The 23,069-nt window shown below is 43.8% G+C and overlaps 1 protein-coding gene across 1 annotated transcript; it reads left to right on the forward strand.

The window, feature by feature from the left end:
* The first annotated feature begins 1,123 nt into the window (after positions 1-1,123).
* COMTD1 (catechol-O-methyltransferase domain containing 1) lies at positions 1,124-8,743 on the forward strand. Its single transcript, XM_082286620.1, has 7 exons — positions 1,124-1,246; positions 2,595-2,731; positions 3,724-3,829; positions 4,602-4,720; positions 4,983-5,037; positions 6,373-6,506; positions 7,267-8,743. Exons 1-7 carry the CDS (start codon positions 1,165-1,167, stop codon positions 7,417-7,419), a joined length of 786 nt encoding a protein of 261 aa, XP_082142746.1. The 5' UTR covers positions 1,124-1,164; the 3' UTR covers positions 7,420-8,743.
* Positions 8,744-23,069: the final 14,326 nt, after the last annotated feature.

Consider the following 23,069-nt stretch of genomic DNA (forward strand, 5'->3'; position numbering starts at 1 on the left):
AGCATAGGGAAATAGTTGACATGTTTTTATCCAAACCTACCAACACACAATTCATCTGGCTTTCTAGAGATGGGCTATGTGCCAAAAGGGAATTTTTACCTGCTTTCATCCTACATCTGTGGAGGCCAAGTTGCAACTCAAGCCATTCCTATGTATTCCTCATCTGTGTGCAATGTCACTAATTTCATCTCCCATAGAGTGACAAATGATAGATCTCCACATTTTGCTTGTGTTTTCTAAAATCCAGATATTTCCAATACTTCACAAAATGAAAACCAAATCCCCAGCCCATATCCAAAAGGCACTGCAGTGTCCTTTCACAGAAGCATGAAGAAGTTGGTTTTAGGCTAACATAAAAAGATTACACAATCACTGTTGACTTATAAACCAACTCCCTCAGCAACAGATCCGGCCAGGGAGGAGATCCCTCAACAAGGCTGTTAAGGAGTGGCAAGAGCACTGCTCCACCTCACCTGGAAGGTGCTGCAGAGGGGGCTGAAACAGCAGTAGTGGAAACCAGGCCCCATTCCCCCTCTCTTGGAGAATCTTCCTTGACCCCCTTCACCTGGAAACCCACAGGTCACAGGACAGAAATTCCAAAAATCTTACATGCTTTTTGACAAGTAAAGCTGAGGCTCACACCTCAGCTGCAAAGAAACATTTGTTCTAGAGGTAGGAGAGAGCTCACTTCTTGGGCTTGTTGGAGTACCATGCCGCTTACGAGCGTATTTCTGTGAAAAGCTCTTCCTTCAGAGCCTATTACCAGCTCACACGACACTTGGACGTGTTTTAAAACGAAGGCTGCCGTGAAACTGTACCAGAACCAGCCTCTGAGAAGAGACAGTGACATAAATCCCAGGTGCTGTTTTTGTCATTTTACACACCACAACCGAGTATGTCACCGAGAGGAAGGCACGCACCTCCCGCGGGTGACCCACCCTCTCGCCACCCCAGCATCGGGCAGAGCCCAGCATCGGGCAGAGCCCAGCATCGGGCACGCCGGGGCACGGGGAGCAGAGGAAACACCAAGACCAACCCAAGCACCGCCGCGCCACCACCCACGGGCAGCGCTGCCCCGCCCTCCCGGGGCGGACCGCACCGCCCCGCACCGCTCCGTGTGTGACCGGGCCAGGCCGCGCCGCTCCGCTCGGTCCCGACTCCAAAATGCCGCTTCCCAGCGTGCCCAAAGAAGTGGCCGTCGGGACGGCGATGCTGGGGGTCGCCTTTGCTACGGGTATGCTTGCAGGTAAGCGGCGCCCCCCAACACCCGCCACACGCACGGAGACGTGAAGGCTGCGCCCTCCTCGTGTCCCCACCGGTGTTGCCTGTCTTTGGGAGGGGGGAGGGGAAGCTCGGAACAGGCAGCAACACACCGGGGACAGGACGGGAACCGCAGCGCCCGGGCAGGTCCCTCCCAGGGTGGGCAGGAGTCGCCGCCGCGGGTGCAGCCCGACGGCCATCGAGGGAGCAGACCCCTTGGGGCTGCCCTGCGGGCAGGGATTTATTTCGCTGAGCTGCGGCAGTAAATACACTGATGCTCTTAGAGCCCAAGCCGCTCCCTGTAATCCAGCTACCGCAGTATGGGGCCGGGCCAAGGTCCCAGCGAAGGCGAGGACATGCTCCCCCGTCCGGCCCCTGCCTGCATTTGTTGGGCCGGCCCGGGAAGGCCGGGGTGCGGTCCTTGCGCACAGCATTGTCTTCTGGTAGCAGTTTCACTTTCATTCCCCGGGGGGCAGCGAAACAACGAGCCCACGATCCAGGAGGGGAAGGAGACTGGTGTTGGGTTTGTAACGCGGGCACTTGCTTGCTTATCCTTCGACTCCAGGCAAGTTGTTGAAATACTCTACATCTCGGCGTGATCGTCTGTAAAATAGAACCATTAACAGAAAATAAACCCCTCAAAATAAAAGTATTCTGTTGTAACAAACAACTACCAGATGTGGAAATGAAGTTGTTGTGATTTCTTTAAAATATTTGATCCATGTGGTAAAAGAAACATCGGGCATCAAAGCTGTAGTCAGTTCTGTATTTGAGTAGATCTGTACTAATCCTTCAACTTTCAGCATCTGCTTTGTTTGCATACTGGTTTCATGCTAATCAAGCCATTGATCTCCCCTGGCTGGAGGGCAGGACAGTGTCATGAGGAGAGCACAGGGTTTGAGAAGACGCATCAGCTGATGGGCGTAAAACCCGGCAGCCTTTATTCATCTGCAAAACAAGGGCCCCAGAGTAAGAAAATTGTGCTCCCTCATTCATGTTTCTCTCTTTAAACTTGCCCTTTGAATTTTGATGGGGTTACTTCTCCTGTTAGATTATCGCAGTTTGTAACCATCACAGTGACCACTGAACACAGTACTGAAGTCTTTCCCTTTTAGGCTTTGGAGGCCTGGGCTGGACATCTTAAGAGGCTGATAAGGAGGAGGAGGGAAAAAAAAGATAGTCTACGTGGTTGTCCAGTTATGTTACGTTTTTCCATTTTCACAGCTATTTTAGAGCAAAGGACATTTAACCTTTAGTAATACTTCAATCCTTGCTTCATTTAAAACAGCAATAACTGAAAAGTATAAAAGTTATTATTACTTTTTTTTTTGTAGGTAAAAGATACCCTTCTTTAGTTTTTGGGACACCCAAATCATCCACGAGTGGGATGATTGGGAAAAGCAGTCCTCTCCGGCAATACATACTGGATCACTCTTTGCGGGAACATCCAATTCTAAAGAAGCTGCGTCTGGTCAGTATCACCCACACCTCATCCTGAACTGCTGGGAGCCTGGTCACATTTCCTTCCTCTGTCTTATTTGCGTACACACTGGGGTTTTTTTTTTAACTGGTATTACCCAGACTCTTCAATGTTCAGGGCTACCTACATGACTATTTAGTAGTATTGGCATACATTTTAGACATGTCTTTCTATCCTCGGCTCCCAAGGCCATGTGTTTGGGCTGCTCTTGATTTGGACTTGAGCAGATGACTTCTGTTCATTTTGTTTGGCGTATGAGGAGCCTGTAGCTCAGAGAGATGATGTCCTTCATCAGGCTCCAGTGCCAGAGATGAGACCAGACATCCTGGCTTAGGTTTGAGTCATTTCAGGTGAGACAGACTGTGCCTGTGTAAAATTAAATGCTAACTGCTGGAACAGGTTGGTTGGAATGATCTCTAGCAGAAGAAAGGAAACAGGAGGACATACTTTCCCTTCAACTGTTATGGCACAGCTCTGCTTCTCCCATTGCCCATTCCTCAGCACCAAGAGTGTTTCCACCCTGGTACAGGCACAGCTTCTCCAGGTTTGCATTGTGTAGCCAGAACTACCTGGTCTGACCTTTGGCAGACATTAACCCAGCAGTTCATTAAAGCATTCAACATGTCTTGAAGGAAGTGCACGTGTTTGCGTAAATTCACAGAAATAAAGGACTTTCACAGTCAAGGTTCCTCTAAGATTCTTCATTAGTTACAAATGTTGCTGAGTTTGCCACAGCCATGGTAACTTCAGAGCATATTACTGCCTTGAATATCCACTGCTTATGGCACACACAATATCCTCCTTACTTACAGTTAAATTCAAATCAATTTCTGGCTCATAGACGGAGCATGAAGCCATCTGAAATGAGAAGGCAGAGATACCTGTTTTTCCTGGAGTTTCACTGGGTTTTTTTATTTTGGATATTGGTTTGGTAGATTTGGGTTTTGTTTCATGTGATGTGAGGTTTTTTTTGCCCTTTCTAGCTTACTGCTGAACATCCCTGGGGCAGAATGATGGTGTCCTGCGAGCAGGCTCAGCTTATGGCAAATTTGGTCAAGCTCATTAAAGCCAAGAAAGTTATTGAAATAGGTAAGAGTGTCACTTTGTGGTAAAATAAAACTCTTGACTATTCTTCTCAAAATACAGCCATGTTTAACATAAGATATCCAAATACTGTAAGGTACTGCATACCTGTCAGCAAACAGGTGGGGAAACTACAGCATGAAAAGGATTTTCTGATTTGCACTTGGTTGCCACTTTGTCTAACTGTGCATTGAGTAGTTCTGGCATCAGCATGGATGGCTCATCAGTTCCGAGGCAATCTGAAAAACTGAGATCAACAGATCTGAGTCTTCAGCAGTTGCAGGACAGGGTGTCTTCTGTCCTTCCTGTATCAGTTTCTTGCTAGAAGAAAATATTTTGATGCACAGGCCCTGTACCAAATCCACTTTGCTTGATGCACCTATGGTACCAGGATGTCGTAAAAGATAGACTGATGCTGAGACGCCAGTTATGGGTTCCCACCATCTTCATTCTTGGCCTGGCATTAAAATTCCCTGGTATTTTGCTGCTCACCCAGTCTCTCTGGGTTACACATGCAAGATGAGACTCTGCCTTGTCTGTCCATAAGACTTTTGGAAAAAGCTAACATTGGAGTTTGCTAAAAGATTGATTTAAAAAAAAAAAAAAAAAGTAAAAATTCCTCCCAAGCCACTATTACATTAAAATGGAAAGAAAAATCATTACTGTCTATTAACAAATTGCCATCCTTGATTCTTTCAGAGATTTTATTCCTGAAGAGAGCCCTGTAGTTCTTTTTCTACAATACAGTAGGTGTTGATGTCTCTTATGATTTTCCTAGGTGTTTTCACAGGTTATAATGCCTTGAATATGGCACTTGTCCTGCCAGATAATGGCCGAGTTATTGCCTGTGATATAAATGAGGACTATGCCAAAATTGGAAGGCCACTGTGGAAGGAGGTAAGCAGCATCTCCTGTTACACATTGGGGACAGCTGCCTTTATATGTGAAGAGATTTCGGTGTTTTAGACTTGCACATTCACACAGAAGTATTCTTATCGTGAAAGGAGGCTGATAGAGTTCAGTTTGGGAAGAGTAAGTGGTGTTTGGAACCTAAAAATAATAGGAAAACTATCTGAACACAAGTCACTCCCTGAATACAGCCTACTAACAGGTTATTTCTTGACCACTTTTATCAATTCTCTGTTCTTTTTCATCTTAGGCAGGAGTAGAGCATAAAATTGATCTGCGGATTAAGCCAGCAATTCAAACGCTTGGTAAGTAACCCAAAATAACAGATCGTTTACTCTTGCCTAGAAATAGAAGGGGGACACAATAGTAATGAAATTTAAAACCAAATATGGTTGTGAACGTGACCCTTTTTGCTAACAGGGAGGCAGCTTCTCTGATATTAAAAAGTAAAAATCCTTAAGAGTTCACAGTTTTGCTACCTACTAACAGAGGAAGAAAATGCTTGTCCTATGTAGTGGGCTGTACTGGTCACTCACCTGCCCTGTCCATCACTTGGTTTAATCTATGGAGTACTATTGTCAGCTGCTTCTGGGAAAGCTGATTAAAACAGATTAATTAGACAAAGCCAAATTTCTCTTATCCATTGTCCATTCTAAGCAAGTATTCCTTTGTTAAGAGAGGAAGAGTTTCCTGAAAGGGCTGAGGTGCAGGAAAAAGTTCAGAAGCCGATACACAACTTAGGCTGAATTGTGTTCAGAGAAGTTCAAATTTAGGATGTGCCAAAAGCATGCAAGGCCATAAGTAAGGCAATTACTTTTCTCATTCAAGGAAAGAGAAAATGTGGGGCAGAGGAAATACTAATAAAGGTTCTGAAAATGCAAGAAATTTTCTAGGATTGTTGGATGCGGAAGGTTTCCAACAAAGGTGTTTGATGGATCCACAGATCCATTGATAACCTTGTATTACTTTCAAATCCGTCCTTTCTAAAGAGACAAATATAACCAGTTTGCTGGTATGCACACTCCTTGAAGTCTATCAACTGCTTTGTCCAGGCATTGCTTCAGACAAAAAGGTCCTCTGCAACTGGCAATTTGGAATTCTCAGTCAAGAAGTCTGTTCAGGAGAACTTATAACTGAATTCTACTTGCCTTGACCCAGAGAGGAACTACTTATAGCAATTTTTTGCTGTGATAAATATCTCTGACAGGATTTGTTCATGACCTAAGTCATGGCACTTGATCTGCAAGGAGAGATTAGCATTTAGAACCTGTACATAAATGTGAGAAAAATTCTAATCCACTCAAGAAAACAGTTGTCAGCTCAAAAAAAGCTGGAGGTATAGAGTACGTCCAGTTTCAAAGTGCTTGACTTGTTTTTACTCTACCTTTCAGCAGTCCCAGCTGTATCCTTCAGGTTTGGAGCTACTCCACAAAGTCCTAAGCACGCAGAACTCAGTAACTGTGTGTTTTATGGCATACATAATGTCTAGATTGGTTTCTGTGGGATAAGCTTTTCTAGTAATTACCTGTGGAGGAATAGGCTGCCTGGTCAAGGCAGCAGAAAACATTAAATAAGAACTTGGACACAAATGGATTACAGCACTAACCAGGGTGTAATGACTCACTTTGTTGCTCATCTAGATGAACTGTTGGCCAGTGGAGAAGCAGAAACCTTTGACTTTGCTTTCATTGATGCGGATAAAGAAAGCTACAATGAGTACTATGAAAAATGCTTGCGCCTCATAAAGAAAGGGGGAATAATAGCTATCGATAATGTAAGTACTGCAGTTCTGATGGTAATGCACATGCAGTTACTGCTTCTGGCTGTGGGAAAAGAAAAAGAAGTCTGAAAAGTGGAATTCTAGTAATGTGATTTCTGACCTGCAATTGCGTTGCCAATTGTGACATGTTTGTTCCATGTAACACAAAGGAAAAGAAAATTGAACATAAACTCCTTAAGTAAGCTACATAAAACACTAATATAAGCAAGGAATAAAACCCTCTAGAAGCAAGAAGTGATGTATTAAAATTATGTTAGTACACAAACGGTGTGTGATAACAGAAACATAGAAATGTTTTTGTAATTCATTACAGAGAATGCTCTGTATTATTCTGGTTTGTCTTGTAGTGCATTTATACTATGTACAGTACTTAGACAAGATCAAAAGTAGCACTTGTAATCAGTAACTATTAATAAGTTATCAATTAATTACTTTTACAAGAAACAAATTATGTTAAACTTCAGGCACCTTTGAGGTTATAGTGGCAGCTGAATAGGGGCTCTTAAAAAACCTACGTTTAAAGACATCTTTTTTTATTTGGGCTTCCGATCTACAGTAGAAATACCATTAGCAAGTTCTGTGGACTCTCAGTCCCACTTACTTACAAGAGTTCCATGTCAGAGACCATTTGATGTCTGAAACACAACAAACAATATTAATTTCTAAAAAAATATGCAGGAACTTTTCCAAAGCTTCCTTTGTGGTCCAAGGACTGTATTGGAACAAATGAGGTGCATATTTCTTTTTTCAATAGGTCTTTTGGAATGGAAAGGTGTTAAAACCAAGGAAGGATGACTTGGCAGCGCAGAGCATCCACCGCCTCAATGAGAAGCTTCTCAGAGATGCACGCATCAATATCAGCATGCTCCCAATAGGGGATGGAGTCACATTAGCATTCAAGTTGTAACTCGAGGAAGCCCAGCAGATGGGAAATAGCAAGCAGCATCAAATCATCAGGAAAAATGCAGGTGGAACAGTTATCAAAAATAGTGATTTAATCTATATCTCCACTGGATAGCATAGCCTGGAAAAAAAGACTTTAGAAGCAGCAGGATGATAAGGGCAGCTAAGTAGAGATGAGATTTATTATGAGATCTACCATGGTTTCTTACTTTAATTGTAATAAAGGAAATAAACTTATGTGAAATTGTCCTTGTAAGACAGTGGTTGAAAAATTCCCCCTCTATAGATTGTCCAAGTGACTCAATACAACAAAGTAATTTTCTATCCTAGAAGAGCCTCTTGACCAGTGGAATAATCAGTCAGTACCATCAAAAGGAAAAGAAGTGGAGTTTACTAATGTTTATAGCCATAATAGAAAAATGGATTTTTAATGAAATTACATCAAGGAGATTGCTAGCCTTCTCAGACTAAAAATATTTTAAGTCATTCCTTATCTTTGAAGGGTACTACATAACAAGCCTCAAAAAAAATCTGAAAAAAAAAGCGCTTTTTAAAACCTTACCAGAGGATTAACAGTATTCGCAATACTGTAATTGTATTCTCTAAAACCTTTGTGCACAAGGACTGGATTTCTTTAACCTAGGTAACAGTGCGGGTAGATTTTTTTAAGTCAGAATGAGGAAGAGCAAATGGGCAAGAAGCAAACCAAAACAATTCTCCCTCTTTCCTGTCTCCCTCCCACTTGTCCCCCAAAGAAGCAGCTTGCTAGTTGCTTGTTTCGTAGAAAGTTTCAAGCACAGAATATTGGTGGCAAGCCTACAGAAGGATTATGATTGTATGAGGATGCAAAAGAGTTGTTAACTGGCTATTCAAATCGTTACTGCAAGCAGAGATTCCCTTCCCTGGGCAGTATGTAACAAAATTTCAGCCTGCAATTCTTTATTACAGATAAAAATTTATTAAATAAGGAACTGAAAGTAGGATTTTACAGACAAAAGCTTCACTGGTAACTGTTTTGGGGGACTGATAACACTGAAAGGGTATCATACGTATAGAGGAAAGAGATCTTCAGATTTGTTGACCTCCTGAAGGGAAAGTCTATCAGAGCTAAGAGGATCCTCCTTTCATTTGCTTAAGTAATGCACTTGAATGACTCAAGGCACTGGGGGACAAAGATTTCAAGTCTCAGAATTGTTAAAACTGTCTACTTGGCTCATATTTTTGAAATTTCAGCTGGGTAGCTTGAGTTCTAGTAAGGGGCAGAGGTTCAGAGCCTCTGGGTCTTGCCTGTCTCAGACACTTGCTATAGTATACTGCAGTGGAGAGCAATGGAGAAAGGAAGCATTGCCTGATGGTTTCAGAGTGGGGTTACGACTGAGGAGATCTCAATTCTATTTCTGTCACTTCCACTTAAAACCCTGATTCAGCAAAGCATATCAGGATGTGCTTAAGTACTTTGCTGAATTGAGGACTGACTGCAAAATCCATGTCTGGGAGAAGGCCAGGACAGGGTGCTTGTGGCCCTTAAATGAGAATTTAAATAGGGCATAAAGTTTGCCCAGTTTCTTTTTCTGAGTACAGATTTACCTTCAGAGCTTCAAACCTCTGCGCTCCTCAAATTTCTTCTCTGCATAAAAGAAATAACACCTTATTAAATTCTTAGTGGTTATAACAGCTCTCAGCTAAAGGAGTGTGCAGAATCATTATACATTTGCATGCAGAGCTTTTGGCCATGTTCTAGTTTACAATTTTACTTTGTCAATAGATAACAAAAGAATCCTAAGGGTTAAAAACACAAAATGGAACACTTTAAAAGCAGGGGCATCCTCTCAAATATTCCTGCTTTCAGAGGCTATAGGCTGATAATAATGAGCAAGCTACAAGCTCTTAACAATACATACCCTGCCCTAAAAGTACCATGATGGCCTTTCACAAACATGGAGAAGTCATGGGAAGATCAATCACAGACTCCACAACTGTTTTACTATTTTTCCAAGTTGCAAGAACCCTCTCAGTGAAGCTGAGCCAAAAAGGGGCAAGCATCATGAGTATTTTTGCAAGAAATTGTTAAATAAGAGTTTAGCAACATTCCAAACCAGATACAAGCACTCACAGTTGATGAATTCAAAAACTCCTATTCCTTCTGTGGTGGGAACTAGCAAAGTCCCCATTACCTGTGCTAGAGGACGACTTTTCAAGTGCCTGAGGCTGAAGCCATGTGCAGCAGCCAGCTAGCATTTTGCCTCTGCTTTGGACTCTTCCATTTTAAATATGCAGATCATAATGTGAGTATTTCATCAAATCTGTCTCCATCCTGATCACCTAATTACCATTAGAAAGAATAGCAATGTGTCCCTAAACTATAGATTGATGAACCATCTGTAAGCTGAAACAAAGAGCAGAAGGGAGCTTAATTGAATCAAATATTTAGAATACATTACACTATCTTGTAGTTACTCAGAAACTGGCCTTCTCTTCAGGCTTCTGTCCTGCACATCTGGAATTCATCACTGCTAACTGCATTTAATCCTTCAACCTTACTATGAAGTGACTGCTGATAATATATAATTATGGTTTAATTCAAGTGGTGAATCAGCTATGGGGAATTTGTGGGGGCAATGGGAATTTAGGCTTCCATTTGCTGATGAGAATGGACCACCCAATAATGCAAGGCAAGTCTTTGTCTCTCTCTAATGAAGATACCATGAATGGAAGCTCATGGGTCTGCTCACCCCTCTCAGGTAATACACCTGCCTGAGCTACTGCTTGCACTATAAAGGCTCAGGATTTTCTGCCCCTGGAGAGGAGCTGACCCAGGGGCACAGCTCTTGCCCAAACCCTCACACCCAGCCGTTCCTGCAACACCGACATCTCTTCTACTTGCAAGGGATGACCCCAGAGGGGCCAGCACAGGTGACAAATGTACAGTTGGGACTTGCTCAGAAGCAAATGGGGCTGAAGTATGGTTCATTAAACAAAAAGCAATGACAATAACAAAAACAACAACAAAGAAAAAAGAATTCCCCCTTATGTGGTAACTCCCAGTAGCCACCATGAGAATTAAAGCATACAATCCTAACTGCTGGTTGAGTATCTCAATCCCTGCTCCAAAGGTGTCACATTCAAAATGGTATGGTATATTTATGCGGGTGACAAGGAAGGGAACCGAAGTTTAAGAGTAGACTTTGCATCTCTACTAGCTCATTAAAAGAGCAGGACTGAGACTGGATGCTCGGAAATCTAGAGAGAAGGCTGCCCCAAAAAAAACAGCTAATTGTCCAAGCGTAGACACAGGGCTCAAGGCTCAGGTGCTTAAGGCTCTGCATTTTCAATACTGCAGCTTTTAATCCTGCTGGGACATTGGAGGACAAAGCAGGGAGTATCCTCAGTCTCTCATGTTACTAAAGAAAGTAGTGGCCTAAAGAAAAACTGGGCTACTGAGTATAGTATAACTTACAGGCGCTTGTTGAACCACTGACACTGCCATCACTGCTTTTAACAAACTCAAGTTGTTTTTAATCTATCTGAATTCAGTCATGTTACACACAGACAGCACTTTCTGCAAATTGCTGCTCATGGAAGACAATTAGCCAACTTTTTGTGACAAAGCCCTTAGGATACAGGGAAAGGAACATGAATATAAACTTCATCCAAACTCCTTCCTTTGAGGCATGAGCAGTTCCCAGAAACCTTGCAGCTCAGATCTGAGAGATATGCCATATCTCAAGTACTGCGATCTTGATATTGGAGTGGCAACAGCAGAAAGTGCCGTACGTGGCTCCTTTTTGATGATGTAGTAGCACACAGTTGGCTGCATCCCTGCTTACATTCTCTTTATGACTTGAAGAAATCAATTCTAAATGGTCACAATGGGAATAAAAGAGCTAAGAGAAGAGATCAGTACTGTTTTAAGAGACTTTTCTCCCTGTGTTCTGGGTTGGGCTGGGGTAGAGTTAATTTTTTTCATAGCATCTAGTACAGGGCTATGTTTTGGATTTCTGCTGGAAATAGTGTTGATGTTCCCCTCACTCCACCATACCAAGGAACAGGCTGGGGTTGCATGAAAAATTGGGAGGAGACAGAGCCAGGCCAGCTGACCCAAACTGACTGAAGGGATACCATATGGCAACATGCTCAGCATATAAAATGGGGGGAAGAAGGAGGAAAGGGAGACATTCAGAGTGATGGTGTTTGTCTTCCCAAGTTATGTGTGATGGAGCCCTGCTTTCCTGGGGATGGCTTTCCTGCCTGCAGATGGGAAGTGGTAAATGAATTCCTTGTGTTTACAGCTTCTGCTTTGATTAAATTGTCTTTATCTCAGCTAACAAGTTTTCTCATTTTTACCCTTCCAGTTCTCTCCCCCATTGCACTAGAGGTAGTGAGGGAGCAGCTGTGTGGGGCTTAGTTGCCAGCTGGGGTTAAACCACAACACCCTGAGATTAATACAGTTTGGTTTTACCCATCCCATCTACTGAAAGTGCACAGGTCTCCTCCATTGTGGCACCACCATTACACTACCTTAAGGAATGTGACCATGCTGAGCAGCTCCATCCCTTCTTCCAAACAACAGCCAGATGAACACAGTCAAATAACCTAAAGCTCCCCCTGTACAAAAGATCTGGCCCATCTCTGAGTGATTTGCAGCATGTTTGATTTTATTGCTCATTCCATTTCTACAGGAGAGGCAGCACTATCATGGCCTTCCCGGAATGAAAATGTGGAAAGTCACAAATAAAACAAGAAGGGTCTTTTGGGAAGGGATTGCTGATGACATCCCAAACAAATACTGAGCAAGGGAATGACAAAGCTGATTCTTCCCTCTTTGCAAACTAAGAGCTGCGAATGAGCGCTTCCTGCCACACTGAGCACTGAAGTTTCTTCAGAGAAGCTTAAAGAAATTACTTCGTTTCCTAACTCATCAGTTGCTCTGCTCTCTGGTCTGCCAAGCCCTTTTCCAGGGCTGTGGCATTTCTTTGCTGCTGCATGTTGTGCCAGTGATTTACGCTAGATGAAAAGGCTCTGCACGAGTATAAAGCATTACCTCTGCATAATTCTAATCACACAAAATTGGTCTCATGCATTTGCAGCTACTCATGCTTTCCAAGTCACCTGTTTTATAATAATTTTAAAAGCAATGTTTTGAAAAAGGAAATGAACAAACATAAAACCTGCAAAAGAGGGAAATTAATGTAGGATTTCAGACAAGTTATTTATCTTCCTTTTTGGCTTAGTGCAATACTGTAGGGATAAACACATAACTAGCTGCTTTAATATTTACTCCTATTATAAGAAAAATAAACATTGCTGATAAGTCACTGCTTTCCAGGATTAGATTTCGTATTTTAGAGACTGCTTTAAATTAATGCAGAAGCAAACATTATCTTTTCTTTTTATTCATATATTTCCCTAATGAGTTCCAAGCAAATTGTGCCTACTTGTATTTTATGATTTTAAATAATTAAAACATTTTATGGAGGCAACTAAAATTCTCCCCAGAGTTAGCAGAAAGATTATTGATTGAACAGATCTCAGGCTACAAGGAAAAAATTATTATTTAGTTTAAAGGCTCATAATTTCGTTCCTATTCACCTACTAAAAAACCAAGAGACTGCATTTTTCCAGCAACCTTTTGATTTATGCTGGGGTAGGGACTTGGGTTATATTGGTGAGATGAAAGTAGTAACTTTCTGACATCATGAAATTAGATTTCAGAAGATAGTTAATGTGAAAGTGTTATTATTGCTGTCACAAGTAAATGCAATACCTAAATACTAAATAACACCCACACAACACCACAGCATTCATTACCCAAGATAAAGTCTCGCTGTACATTCACAACACCAAGAATTTTAATCAAATCCACAAATACGAAACATCAACAGAAGAAAGCCACTATCAGAGAAGACTGGTTCACAGGATACCCAGGCTGTCATGTCATGTGGCATGGCCAGAGGAGTCCATAGGGTTATGGCCCACATGTCACTGGCCTGTAGCACAACTCCCAGCAACAGAAAAGAGGGATTCTTCCAGCATGAGAAGAAAAACTAACAAACAAGCCACAACAACAGAAAAGAACCAAATCTAAAAGAGACAAATGCATTTTAAAACAGGTGCAAAGAAACCTTCACAAGAAGGGAAATGGGTGCCTGCAAATTCAAATAGAAATAACAGCTGCAGGTAAAATTTAGACTTATTTGTAAGGAACCTCATGCTTGTCCATGATGTCACCTTGTATCTTGTGTTGTGTGGGGTTTTAGGAAGCAAACATTACAAGTTTACATTTAAAGGTAAGCAAAGCATGTAACTCCTTGGACTAGCAAATAAACCCAATGAAACAAAAGAGGGCAACCAACAAACCAAAAAAAACCAAAACCAGAAAAGACCCAAAACACCTGTAATACTTAGCTCCAAAATGCTGATTTTGAGCATTATTTTTACCCTGCATTGCATGTCCAACCATTTGCTTGCAACAGTGAAATTCACACAGGCTGTGGCCCACAACTCTCAGTGTTTACTTGATAAGGTATGTATTTTTCCATCTGCCTACCAGAAGTCAATGCTGCTGATACCTGCTACAAATCAAAACCTGGAAAGCAGGAGGAGCAGGAACAGCTGCAATGAGTAGAACTGGAAAGCTTTGTCAGACAACAATGGACACCTTTGAATTCAAGCAGAGCAGTAAGGACTGCATGGGGTCGGGGAGGGAGTGGGCAATGAGATCTCCATGCTGCTCTGTGTGGAGGGACCCACATCTGCCTCCACCTCTGGCAATGTTCAGCTCCACAAACAAGGTGAGAAAGGGTCCCTCGGGTGCCTTCACCAAATTCCACCCAGCTACCAGTGTCTCCTCAGCTTCCTGGGCACATCAGCAGGGTTTTGGTGTGTCGTTTCCAGTGTCACCTTCAACATCCTCCAGCCATCTAAATGTCAGCTGCTATAAAATGCTCTCCCAAGACACTTAATCCATCTTTTCTATACAGTGTAATTAGTGGGGTCATGCCAAAGCAAAAAGCCACAGTTAACTGTGCAACTACTGTGCCATCATTTATTATATCAAAGAGATTAACACAACCTGAAAAAAAAAGCAGAGCCCTCCTTGGTTTCCTGTAAGCAGCAGAGCTAGATTATATTCCAGTGAGCCTCAAAGACATCCCCAGTGCAGCAGAGCATTAATTCACTATCAAAGTACAATTACAAAACAACACACACTAGGTCAAACTCCTGACAAAATGATTCCTGTACAAAAATTGGGAGTTTCTCCACAGATGTGTAGAGCCAGCTTCTGTATCGTCACCTCTGGGTCTTCCCACAGCTGTTGTGGATTTCAGGCACAGTCATCTCTTGGAAGCTATTCCTACCAACAGGCAGTAGTCCCTCTCCTCAGGTCAGGAGAACCATCAAGACCCCATAAGGTGTTCTGCAGAGGGTCTGTGCCACAGTACCAAAGGTGAGCTCCCTTGGCCCCTATCAAGGACTACTGCATGGGATCAGACCTATCCTCACAATTCTGAGATTGATGCAAGTTACCACTGAAGACTAACTTGAAGGAGACAAAAGCACAAGATACATTTAATTTAACAGCCAGAGAGCCAACACTTAAATTCTTTCTGTCATTACAGGACAGGTCTCAGGTACTATCAAGCCCATCTCACTCCCCTCCCCCGTGCAGCTTTGGTTACTTTGATGGCTGCTACCAAGTTTTCCTTTCTTCATTTTCAGTGTAGTCAGTCACATACCATATATTGAGTAATAACCTTTAGCTCAAGCTTAAGTTCAAGTCTGTATTTAAACTTCTAGACATGGAGTATGGTAAACTCTTAAGGAACACTTTAAGCATGCAGATAGGGTCTGTCTGCCTGTTGACCTTAGGAACCATTTATGGTCACTTCTACAAACTACACTAAAGATACGTGAGTAATGCCGCAAAGTTAAGCACGGACAGTGTTGCAAAAGACTAATTAACCTTGCACAAGCAATCTTAATTTTGACAGCCCCTATTGCATGTAGGCATTATAATACAGCTTTTAATTTTATGATCAAACATTTCTGCATTCAACCTTTTATGTGGTCCTCCCTGACCTTATTGGGTTTCATATTACTTTTTTTGCCTTCAGGCTAATAAACCAAGAACCTATAAACAGGAAAGTAGCTGGCTTTTGGTAGCCTGTGCCAGTGGAAGATTCCTAGGTCGCAGAGGGGCCAAGCAGCTTTGTGTTGTGGTCGCAGTTCTCTAGCAAAAGAAGTAGACAAAATCAGGGAATCACCAGCAGAAATTACAACTGTCTTTTCTGTATTTAATTCTCTTAACTTTCTTCTTTGGGTTTATCTTACTTCCTAAAAGAAAACTGGACTGTTAACAGCTACAGCAACACTGAATCATTTCAGCTAATTCCCTGTACTTTTTCTCCAAGGGATCAAAGGCTGTAAGTCAAAGGGAAGAAAAGCAGAGGAGAAGAACAGGTTTTCCACAGTTATCCTGTGATGGAAAGGATCAGAGTTAAAGCCTTTCTTCTTCTGGAAAGTTTACATTTTGACTGCTTCTCTGCTCCTCAGTCCTTCTCTCCCTTGCTGCTATGCCAGTTGTGCCTGTAACCCTGCCCTCAGGTATCCACCAGCTGCTGTGCAGGCAGCTCAGCTCACGGACCAAGGCAGGCGCGTACCCACTCCCACCCAAGGCCAGCACAGCTGCACTCTGCCGTGTGGCTGCCAGGTGCCTCATCCCCACCAGAACAAGCACATGTGACACACCATGTTTTTAATCCAGGAAATCACAGACAGAAACATGAGAGCAGTCTCATTTCATGAAAAGAAACTTAAACAGCTTAACAAAAAATGTTTATAAGGCAGTGGGCTCATGCTTCCCACGAGCCCTGCTTTGCCAAACCCAGAGGGGACCCAAGGCCAACCACCCCACTCCTCTGGCACTGGGGTGTGCTGTGAGTTAGGAGGAACTGTGCCCAGGAGAAGCTGCTACTAATGACTATGGTGAGACTCCATGGTACATCTCTGCTACAGCTGCCCACAAAGAAAAGGAGATGTTAGGAAATGGGACTCTGAGCCAGATTGTTTTCAAACAGAGAAGGTGTTTTAGTTGGCAGGGAGACTATCAAAACTCCTACATCAGTACTCACTCATGAATTCACCTTATGACGGGCATGAAAAAGTTAAACCAGGGGCACTTCAAGCTATTCAAGTTTACTGCAAGCAATTTCAACACAAGCTCATATACCCTAAACGCAGAGAGGACTTCTGCTACAAAGCATTAAGACTCACCCAAAAGCCTACCAGTGTTGCATCAGGACTGCATGCTGTACCAGATTTCCTAAGGTACTTCAAAAGAATAATACAAAAATAAAATATTTTCTCAAACACAGTGGAAGATCAGCCTCCTAAGACTGCAATATAAGCCTACACCCACAGTAAATTACAGTACCATGAAGAACTATTTGCGAATTGCAGTTCTCTTAAAAACATTTCATAAACCATTGATTCCTGAAACACAGACACCCATTCACACTCACCTAGTGCCATCTTTGTCAGGGAAAATTCTGCAGCTGACAGCATAGAGGGCCACCGCCTCTGCTTGCCACAACCATGAGAATGTCTGTCAAAGCTGGTTCTGTTCAGCCCAACAAATGAACCTCCCAGGTATGAAAGCAAGAGCTGCTACATACTCCACCATAATGGTCTTCTGTCAGGGCTAAAGGACACACACTGCACACCACCAGCAAAAGGAAATAAAAACACCCCTACCCTACTCCCCAAAGCACATGCTGCCAATTATAAATGTGAAAACGATACCAGGTGTCTCTTGTGATCAGTTGCAACCCACCCAAACCACTCTACAAGTTACCAAGGGAAAAATTCACCATAGCTGTCAATTTGGCCTGGGCTCAGGCTCAGCCCCCTGCACCAGGGCAGCTGGCAGTACACCCATTTCTCCCACTCCCCAGGAGCTGAGGGGTTCAACACAACTGGCAAAGAGGGGTTTGCATGCTCTGCTTGGAGGGGAAACAAAGCCCCAAAGACCAACAAGGGTCCCCAAAGAAGACAAGGTGAGGCAGCATCCAGGAGAGGCAGTGGGGAGCCTGGGGCAGCAGCTGATTACCCAGCACCATGGATGCACTAGTCATTTTGTTTTTTCCAGGAAAGACAAATTTTGTATGTGCATGAACAAAACAGCCCAGACAAAAGTTGTCTCTCCTCCCCATCCTCAACTGCAATATTCTACACAGCAGCTTTTTAACAGCCCCTCTGTGTGAAGGGGATGGTGTCACTCCTCACAGCGGTGCTAACCACTTCTGCCCCCATGGCACCAGCAGCTCAAATAGCAAAGGCTGGTGCTTCACGACAGCATCACAGAACCACAGAAACAATTAGGTTAGAAAAGACATCAGAGATCAACAAATCCAACTTGTGATAACACCCCTGTGTCAACTAGACCATGGCACTGAGTGCCACACCCTGTCTTTTCTTAAACACCTCCCAGGACAGACCCTCCCTGGGCAGTCCATTACGACGTTTAATCATCTTTTCTGTGAAGAAATTCCTTCTAAAGTCTAAGCTAAATCTCCCCTAGTGCAGCTTGAGGCTATGTCCTCTCAACCTGTCACCCGTTGCCTGGGAGAAGGGACTGACCCCAGCCTGGCTACACCCTCCTTTCAGGTAGTTGTAGAGAGTGATAAGGTCACCTCTGAGCCTCCTTTTCTCCAGGTTAAGCAACTCCAGCTCCATCAGCTGTTTCTCATAGGACTTGCCCTGTAGACCTTTCACCAGCTCTGTTGCCCTTCTCCGGACACACTCCAGCACCTCAGTGCTCTTCCTGAATTGAGGGGCCCAGAACTGAACGCAGTACGCTGACATCACCAGTGTTGAGAGGGACAATCAGTTCCCCAGTTCTGCTGATCACATTATTTCTCATACAAGCATGGATGCCATTGGCCTTCTTGGCCACCTGGGCACACTGCTAGCCACATCCACATAGGACAGGCCCTTAGCAGACTTGCTGGGCTCTCTTCCCTGTCCCCATGCTCCAGTGGCTTGATTGACACTTAAATTAATTACAATTAATTGCAAGATGGGGGAAGAGTTTGTGAGCTACCCACACTGTAGCAGTGTGAGTTCCCTGGGCTGCAGCCATGTGCCCACACTTCTAACATGCTCTATGGCCAGCACAGCATCGGTCCAGCCCTGCCACACTGCCTGATGCCACCAGACATGGGAATATCACGAGTCAGCAGCATTTCAAATCCTTCCCCTTTGCCTGCTGGGTTTTGGCAGCTGGTGTGCCCTGTCCTCCTGCCAGCGAGTGCTTCTCATAACCGAGGGTGGCCAGAACATCTCTTTGGAAATCAAGGTATCACGAGCCATCTGGGGATTTCTTTTAGAAAAGTATTGTCACGTCAGGAGCAGAGCTGGAGTCGGAAAGATAAGTTGTTGCGTTAATTAATTCTGTTAGGGGACTGGATGCTCCCAGGAGCCAGCTGCTGCAGGCCGTGAGAACCGGACTGGCTGCTCCCATAGACCCGACGGGCGCTGCCCAAATCTCTCAGTCGCAGGTCTAGAGCACGCCGAGTACCGCCATAGGCGGGGCGTTTCCTCCTCGAGTTCTGTTTCTTTATCTCAGAATCAGCTCGGGCTCGCTGCCATCCTCATTTCCCGCTGCCTCCCTCGGTCGGTGGGCTGAGGACGGTGCCCGCAGCAGCGGCTCCTCCTGAGGGCGCAGCAGCGGCGTGAGGGGGCGCCGGCAGCCACCAGGTGGCGCCCACGGCCCGCGGCAGACGCGGGGCGAGCGCTCGGCGCCCCCAATGGCGGGGGCGGCCCCGGCCGGCTTGTGGGGATCGCCCTCCTCATCGCCACTGCCTCGGAGCGCCCCGGCCGGCTTGTGGGGATCGCCCTCCTCATCGCCACTGCCTCGGAGCGCCCCGGCCGGCTTGTGGGGATCGCCCTCCTCATCGCCACTGCCTCGGAGCGCCCCGGCCGGCTTGTGGGGATCGCCATCGCCACTGCCTCGGAGCGGCCCTGCACCCTGCCAGCTTGGGGGGATGGCCCCCTCATCCCCAGAGCCGTGGCACCGCAGTGGGTCACGAGGAACAGTAAATTGCAACAAAGCTCGCTCGGAAGCTGCCGGGAAAACATCCCGGACTGTGCAGGAGAGAAAACTCACACACAACCCTTCCCACGCCGCAGCCAAACTCCAATCACAGCATAGCGAAACAGCATTTCTTAAACGAAGGAGAGACGTGTACGTACTAAAGAGCCATTTAAAGTGTATTTTCAATAATGTCACCATAGACCACTAAGAATCCAAGGGCAAAGCTGACTGGTACCTTGTGAGCTCCTACCTCAGCTCTCCCCTGCGTGCCGGCTCTCCGGCAGAGCTCGGGTGGCTCAGGCTGAAGCGATGAAGCATAGCGAGAGATCAGGGACATTTCGGTAATAGGCATTTAGTATTTTCATGCTCATAGGAACACAGGCAAAGTAAACAAAAAAAAAAAAAAAAAAAGTAATAAGTGCTAATAAGGCCAAACCCTTAAACAACGTCATTGCCTCAGCATTAGAATCTTCTCCCATGGATCCGAACATCCCATGGAAACACCCGCGAACCCTTGAAACATTTCTGATATGTGTGCTACTGTTAAACAGCAGCAAGTGTACTGCAAGTACTGCCGTGGTATTAGGCTCAGCAGAAAATTCTAATTTTAAAAGATACTGAAGTAAAGGTCAGATAGTTGGAGCTGGAACAGTCCATGCTTGCCATCTTTAAAGGTCTGTCAGCACTTTTCCCAACACCAGCAGATAAATGAGGGTAGATATGAACCAAATCTCAGTATGTAACACCCCACATTTTGTCTAATAGCATTTTCACAAGTTTTAATTGCATATTCTCAGAAGTGACTTTGCCAAAAAAAAAAAATTCCTCTTTTTATATGAGCATTTGTATTGAATTTGCAACTTAAGTAAAAGATGCTGTACATGATGCTCACAAAAATCCAGTTGCTTATTGCTTCCCATTTGACCCAGCAGCATGTGGAAAGGACCCAAAGCACAACTAAGAGGCAGGCCCAGAAATAATCATGAGAAGGGAAATATCACTAAATACCACTAAATGAATGCACACTACACTAATGGATATAATCCGTGTTTTTATTACTATTCCAGATTGGGAACAGAAACATTCCACTGCAAAGGGAAACTGACAAACACAATACAACCACTTACAATAAATGCAACCTTTTCATGCCACGTAACAACCCAACCAGCTTTTTCTTTGGGTTTTCCTCTCTGCCAGTTGGTTCCCAGGAAGCATTTCTACCTGCCATTAAGACACTACTGCTACAGGTGTGAGCCAGTTTTATCACTACTGACTCACCTTGCATAGAATTGCTTCTGTCTTTGCTCGCCGGTCTGATAAGGAAACAAGAACCTTTGGTAAAAGCAGGGCTGAATCATCCATGCATGAGCTGTCTCTTGTTTGCTCGGTTCTACTTCCCCTAGGAGAGCAGGCACCATAAATTAAATGTGTATTTGTGCCCGGCCCGACGGCATGTTGCAGCAATGAGCCAAACACCAGAACAGGACATTAGAGGGCAGCAAGCACACTTACTGCTGCCTCGCTTCATCCAGCGCCAAGGGAAAGGTAAAAAGCCCTGTCCCAACGCTTGGGGGCGAAAGGTTTCCATGCCATTCCGAAACAGTTCCAAATTTCCAGCTTTTGAACAACTACAGTGTGCAAGAGGCAGATGTAGGAATATACCACACCCAGCTGAACCACGTGAAGAGTGCAAGGTTAAGTGAACCAACCTGGAGAATTTCTACAGCACAGGAAGAGCATAAACGTTCAGGACACTCAGACAGTAACTTGTGAAATCCAGGGCATCATAATCTCATGTGAAAGGATTTTTATTTATGAAAGCGTGATTAGGTCTCCTTGCAATACACACAGACACCCCCTGCTCCAGCTGTACCAGGCAGGAATGCAATGCTACAGTTCACACAAACAGAACGATGCTCTAGTCATTGGTTATCTCAAGTGGTGGGAGGTTTTTTATTCAGGACACTTGAGGAAAGGCTGTCTGGCACTGAAAGTTAAGGCTTTTTACATACTTTAGTAAAATGGAGCCATATAAACTACCAACATTCCTTACCACAAAACTCTAATTACACCACAAGCTTCTGTAACAGCTGAAAAGTAAGTCTGAAAGCCATTTTTAATAAGCCTCACTTGAGAGATAGCAAGAAATAGACGCTGAACTTCCTTTTCATGTTCAAAGTAGTGATTTATGACAATATTTTAGGATAACTCACATTTGCACAGTTCTCTTAACTACTGCAGAGCCCTTTTACTTCTCCAGTCGCCTATCAGCATTATAGCAAATACAACTATTTAAGGTTTAAAGGCTGAGGACTAGTAAAGTCATGCACACTTACAAAGAGTAAAATGAGCAGGTTCAAGTTTTCCATTACTAATTTTTAAGAGTTGAAGAGAAACGCAGCAATATGTGCTTCTATTTCACTTACCCATTTTGTGACCTCAGAAAAAAAACATCTAGAGGAGCAGGTAGTGAAGAAAGAGGTTATAGTGTTTGCTTCTAAAATAAAAAAAAACAACAAAACCCACAAACCACCATCACCAGAAAAAAAGTCAATTACAGCCCTACCAAAAGCTGAGAAACATCAGTGTCACTGGTTTAAGGATAGAAACAAGGCATCATTTGTAACCAAAAGACACAATTAATTATTTGCCTGGGTGCTGCAGCTGGACAATGCATACAGGCACACAACATTTCAGGGAGGTTTTTTTTGGGGTTTGGTAGGTTGGTTTGGTTTGGGGCTTTTTTGCTTTGTTTTGATTTTTTAAGGTTTAGATTTTTTTCTTTTTGTGGTTTTTGTATCAGAAGAAGCCCAGACACTCTTTGTGAGGCACCAAAGAGGGTTATACTGAAAAGAGAACACATATAAAAAATTCAATGTCTGGCTGCATGGTCTCTAGCTTTTAAGTGGTCCAGCACATAAAACCACCTCAAACTAAAAATACGTACTACAGACCTTAACATGCAATGACAGCAATGAATTGCACCTTACATGCTTCTTCCACCATCAAGGGGTAGAAATGTGACTCAGACAAGGGCATTTAGTGACAACAGCAATAAAGGTAATCCAAAGCACAAATGCTTTGCTATCATGTAAGAAAACTAGTCAAACACACTAGCAAGCCTGCTTAAGAGCCTGAGCTGGACGCTTAAGCTCTACTGTCTTCTGCAAAGGTAGCTCAGCTACTCCACAGCTAAAGCCTAAACACAGGTGGTTCATAACAGAGTGCTTCACGTGAGAATTTCAGTCTGAGGGCAACAATGCTGGATGGAACAAGACCTCAAGGAAATCACTGAGACTTTTATGGGCATTAATTTTAATCCAGTATCAACTGATAATACTTTTAAACCAGAGAAAGCTTCCTATCATAAGCCAGCCACCTGCACTATGAAGGGAGCTGCTGTGAATCACTGACTGCAAGACTAAGTATCAAGACACCCTTCTCAGCTATGAGAGTGTCTTAAGAAGTAGGCTCCAGGCATTCCCCCAAGCTCAGTAAATCCCAACTCTTAAATGTAACCAGTGCAACTACATGTATTTAATATATTCCACATCAAAAAC

This window comes from Coloeus monedula (genome assembly GCF_965178545.1).
Source record: "Coloeus monedula genome assembly, chromosome: 8".
NCBI classification, from domain to species: domain Eukaryota; kingdom Metazoa; phylum Chordata; class Aves; order Passeriformes; family Corvidae; genus Coloeus; species Coloeus monedula.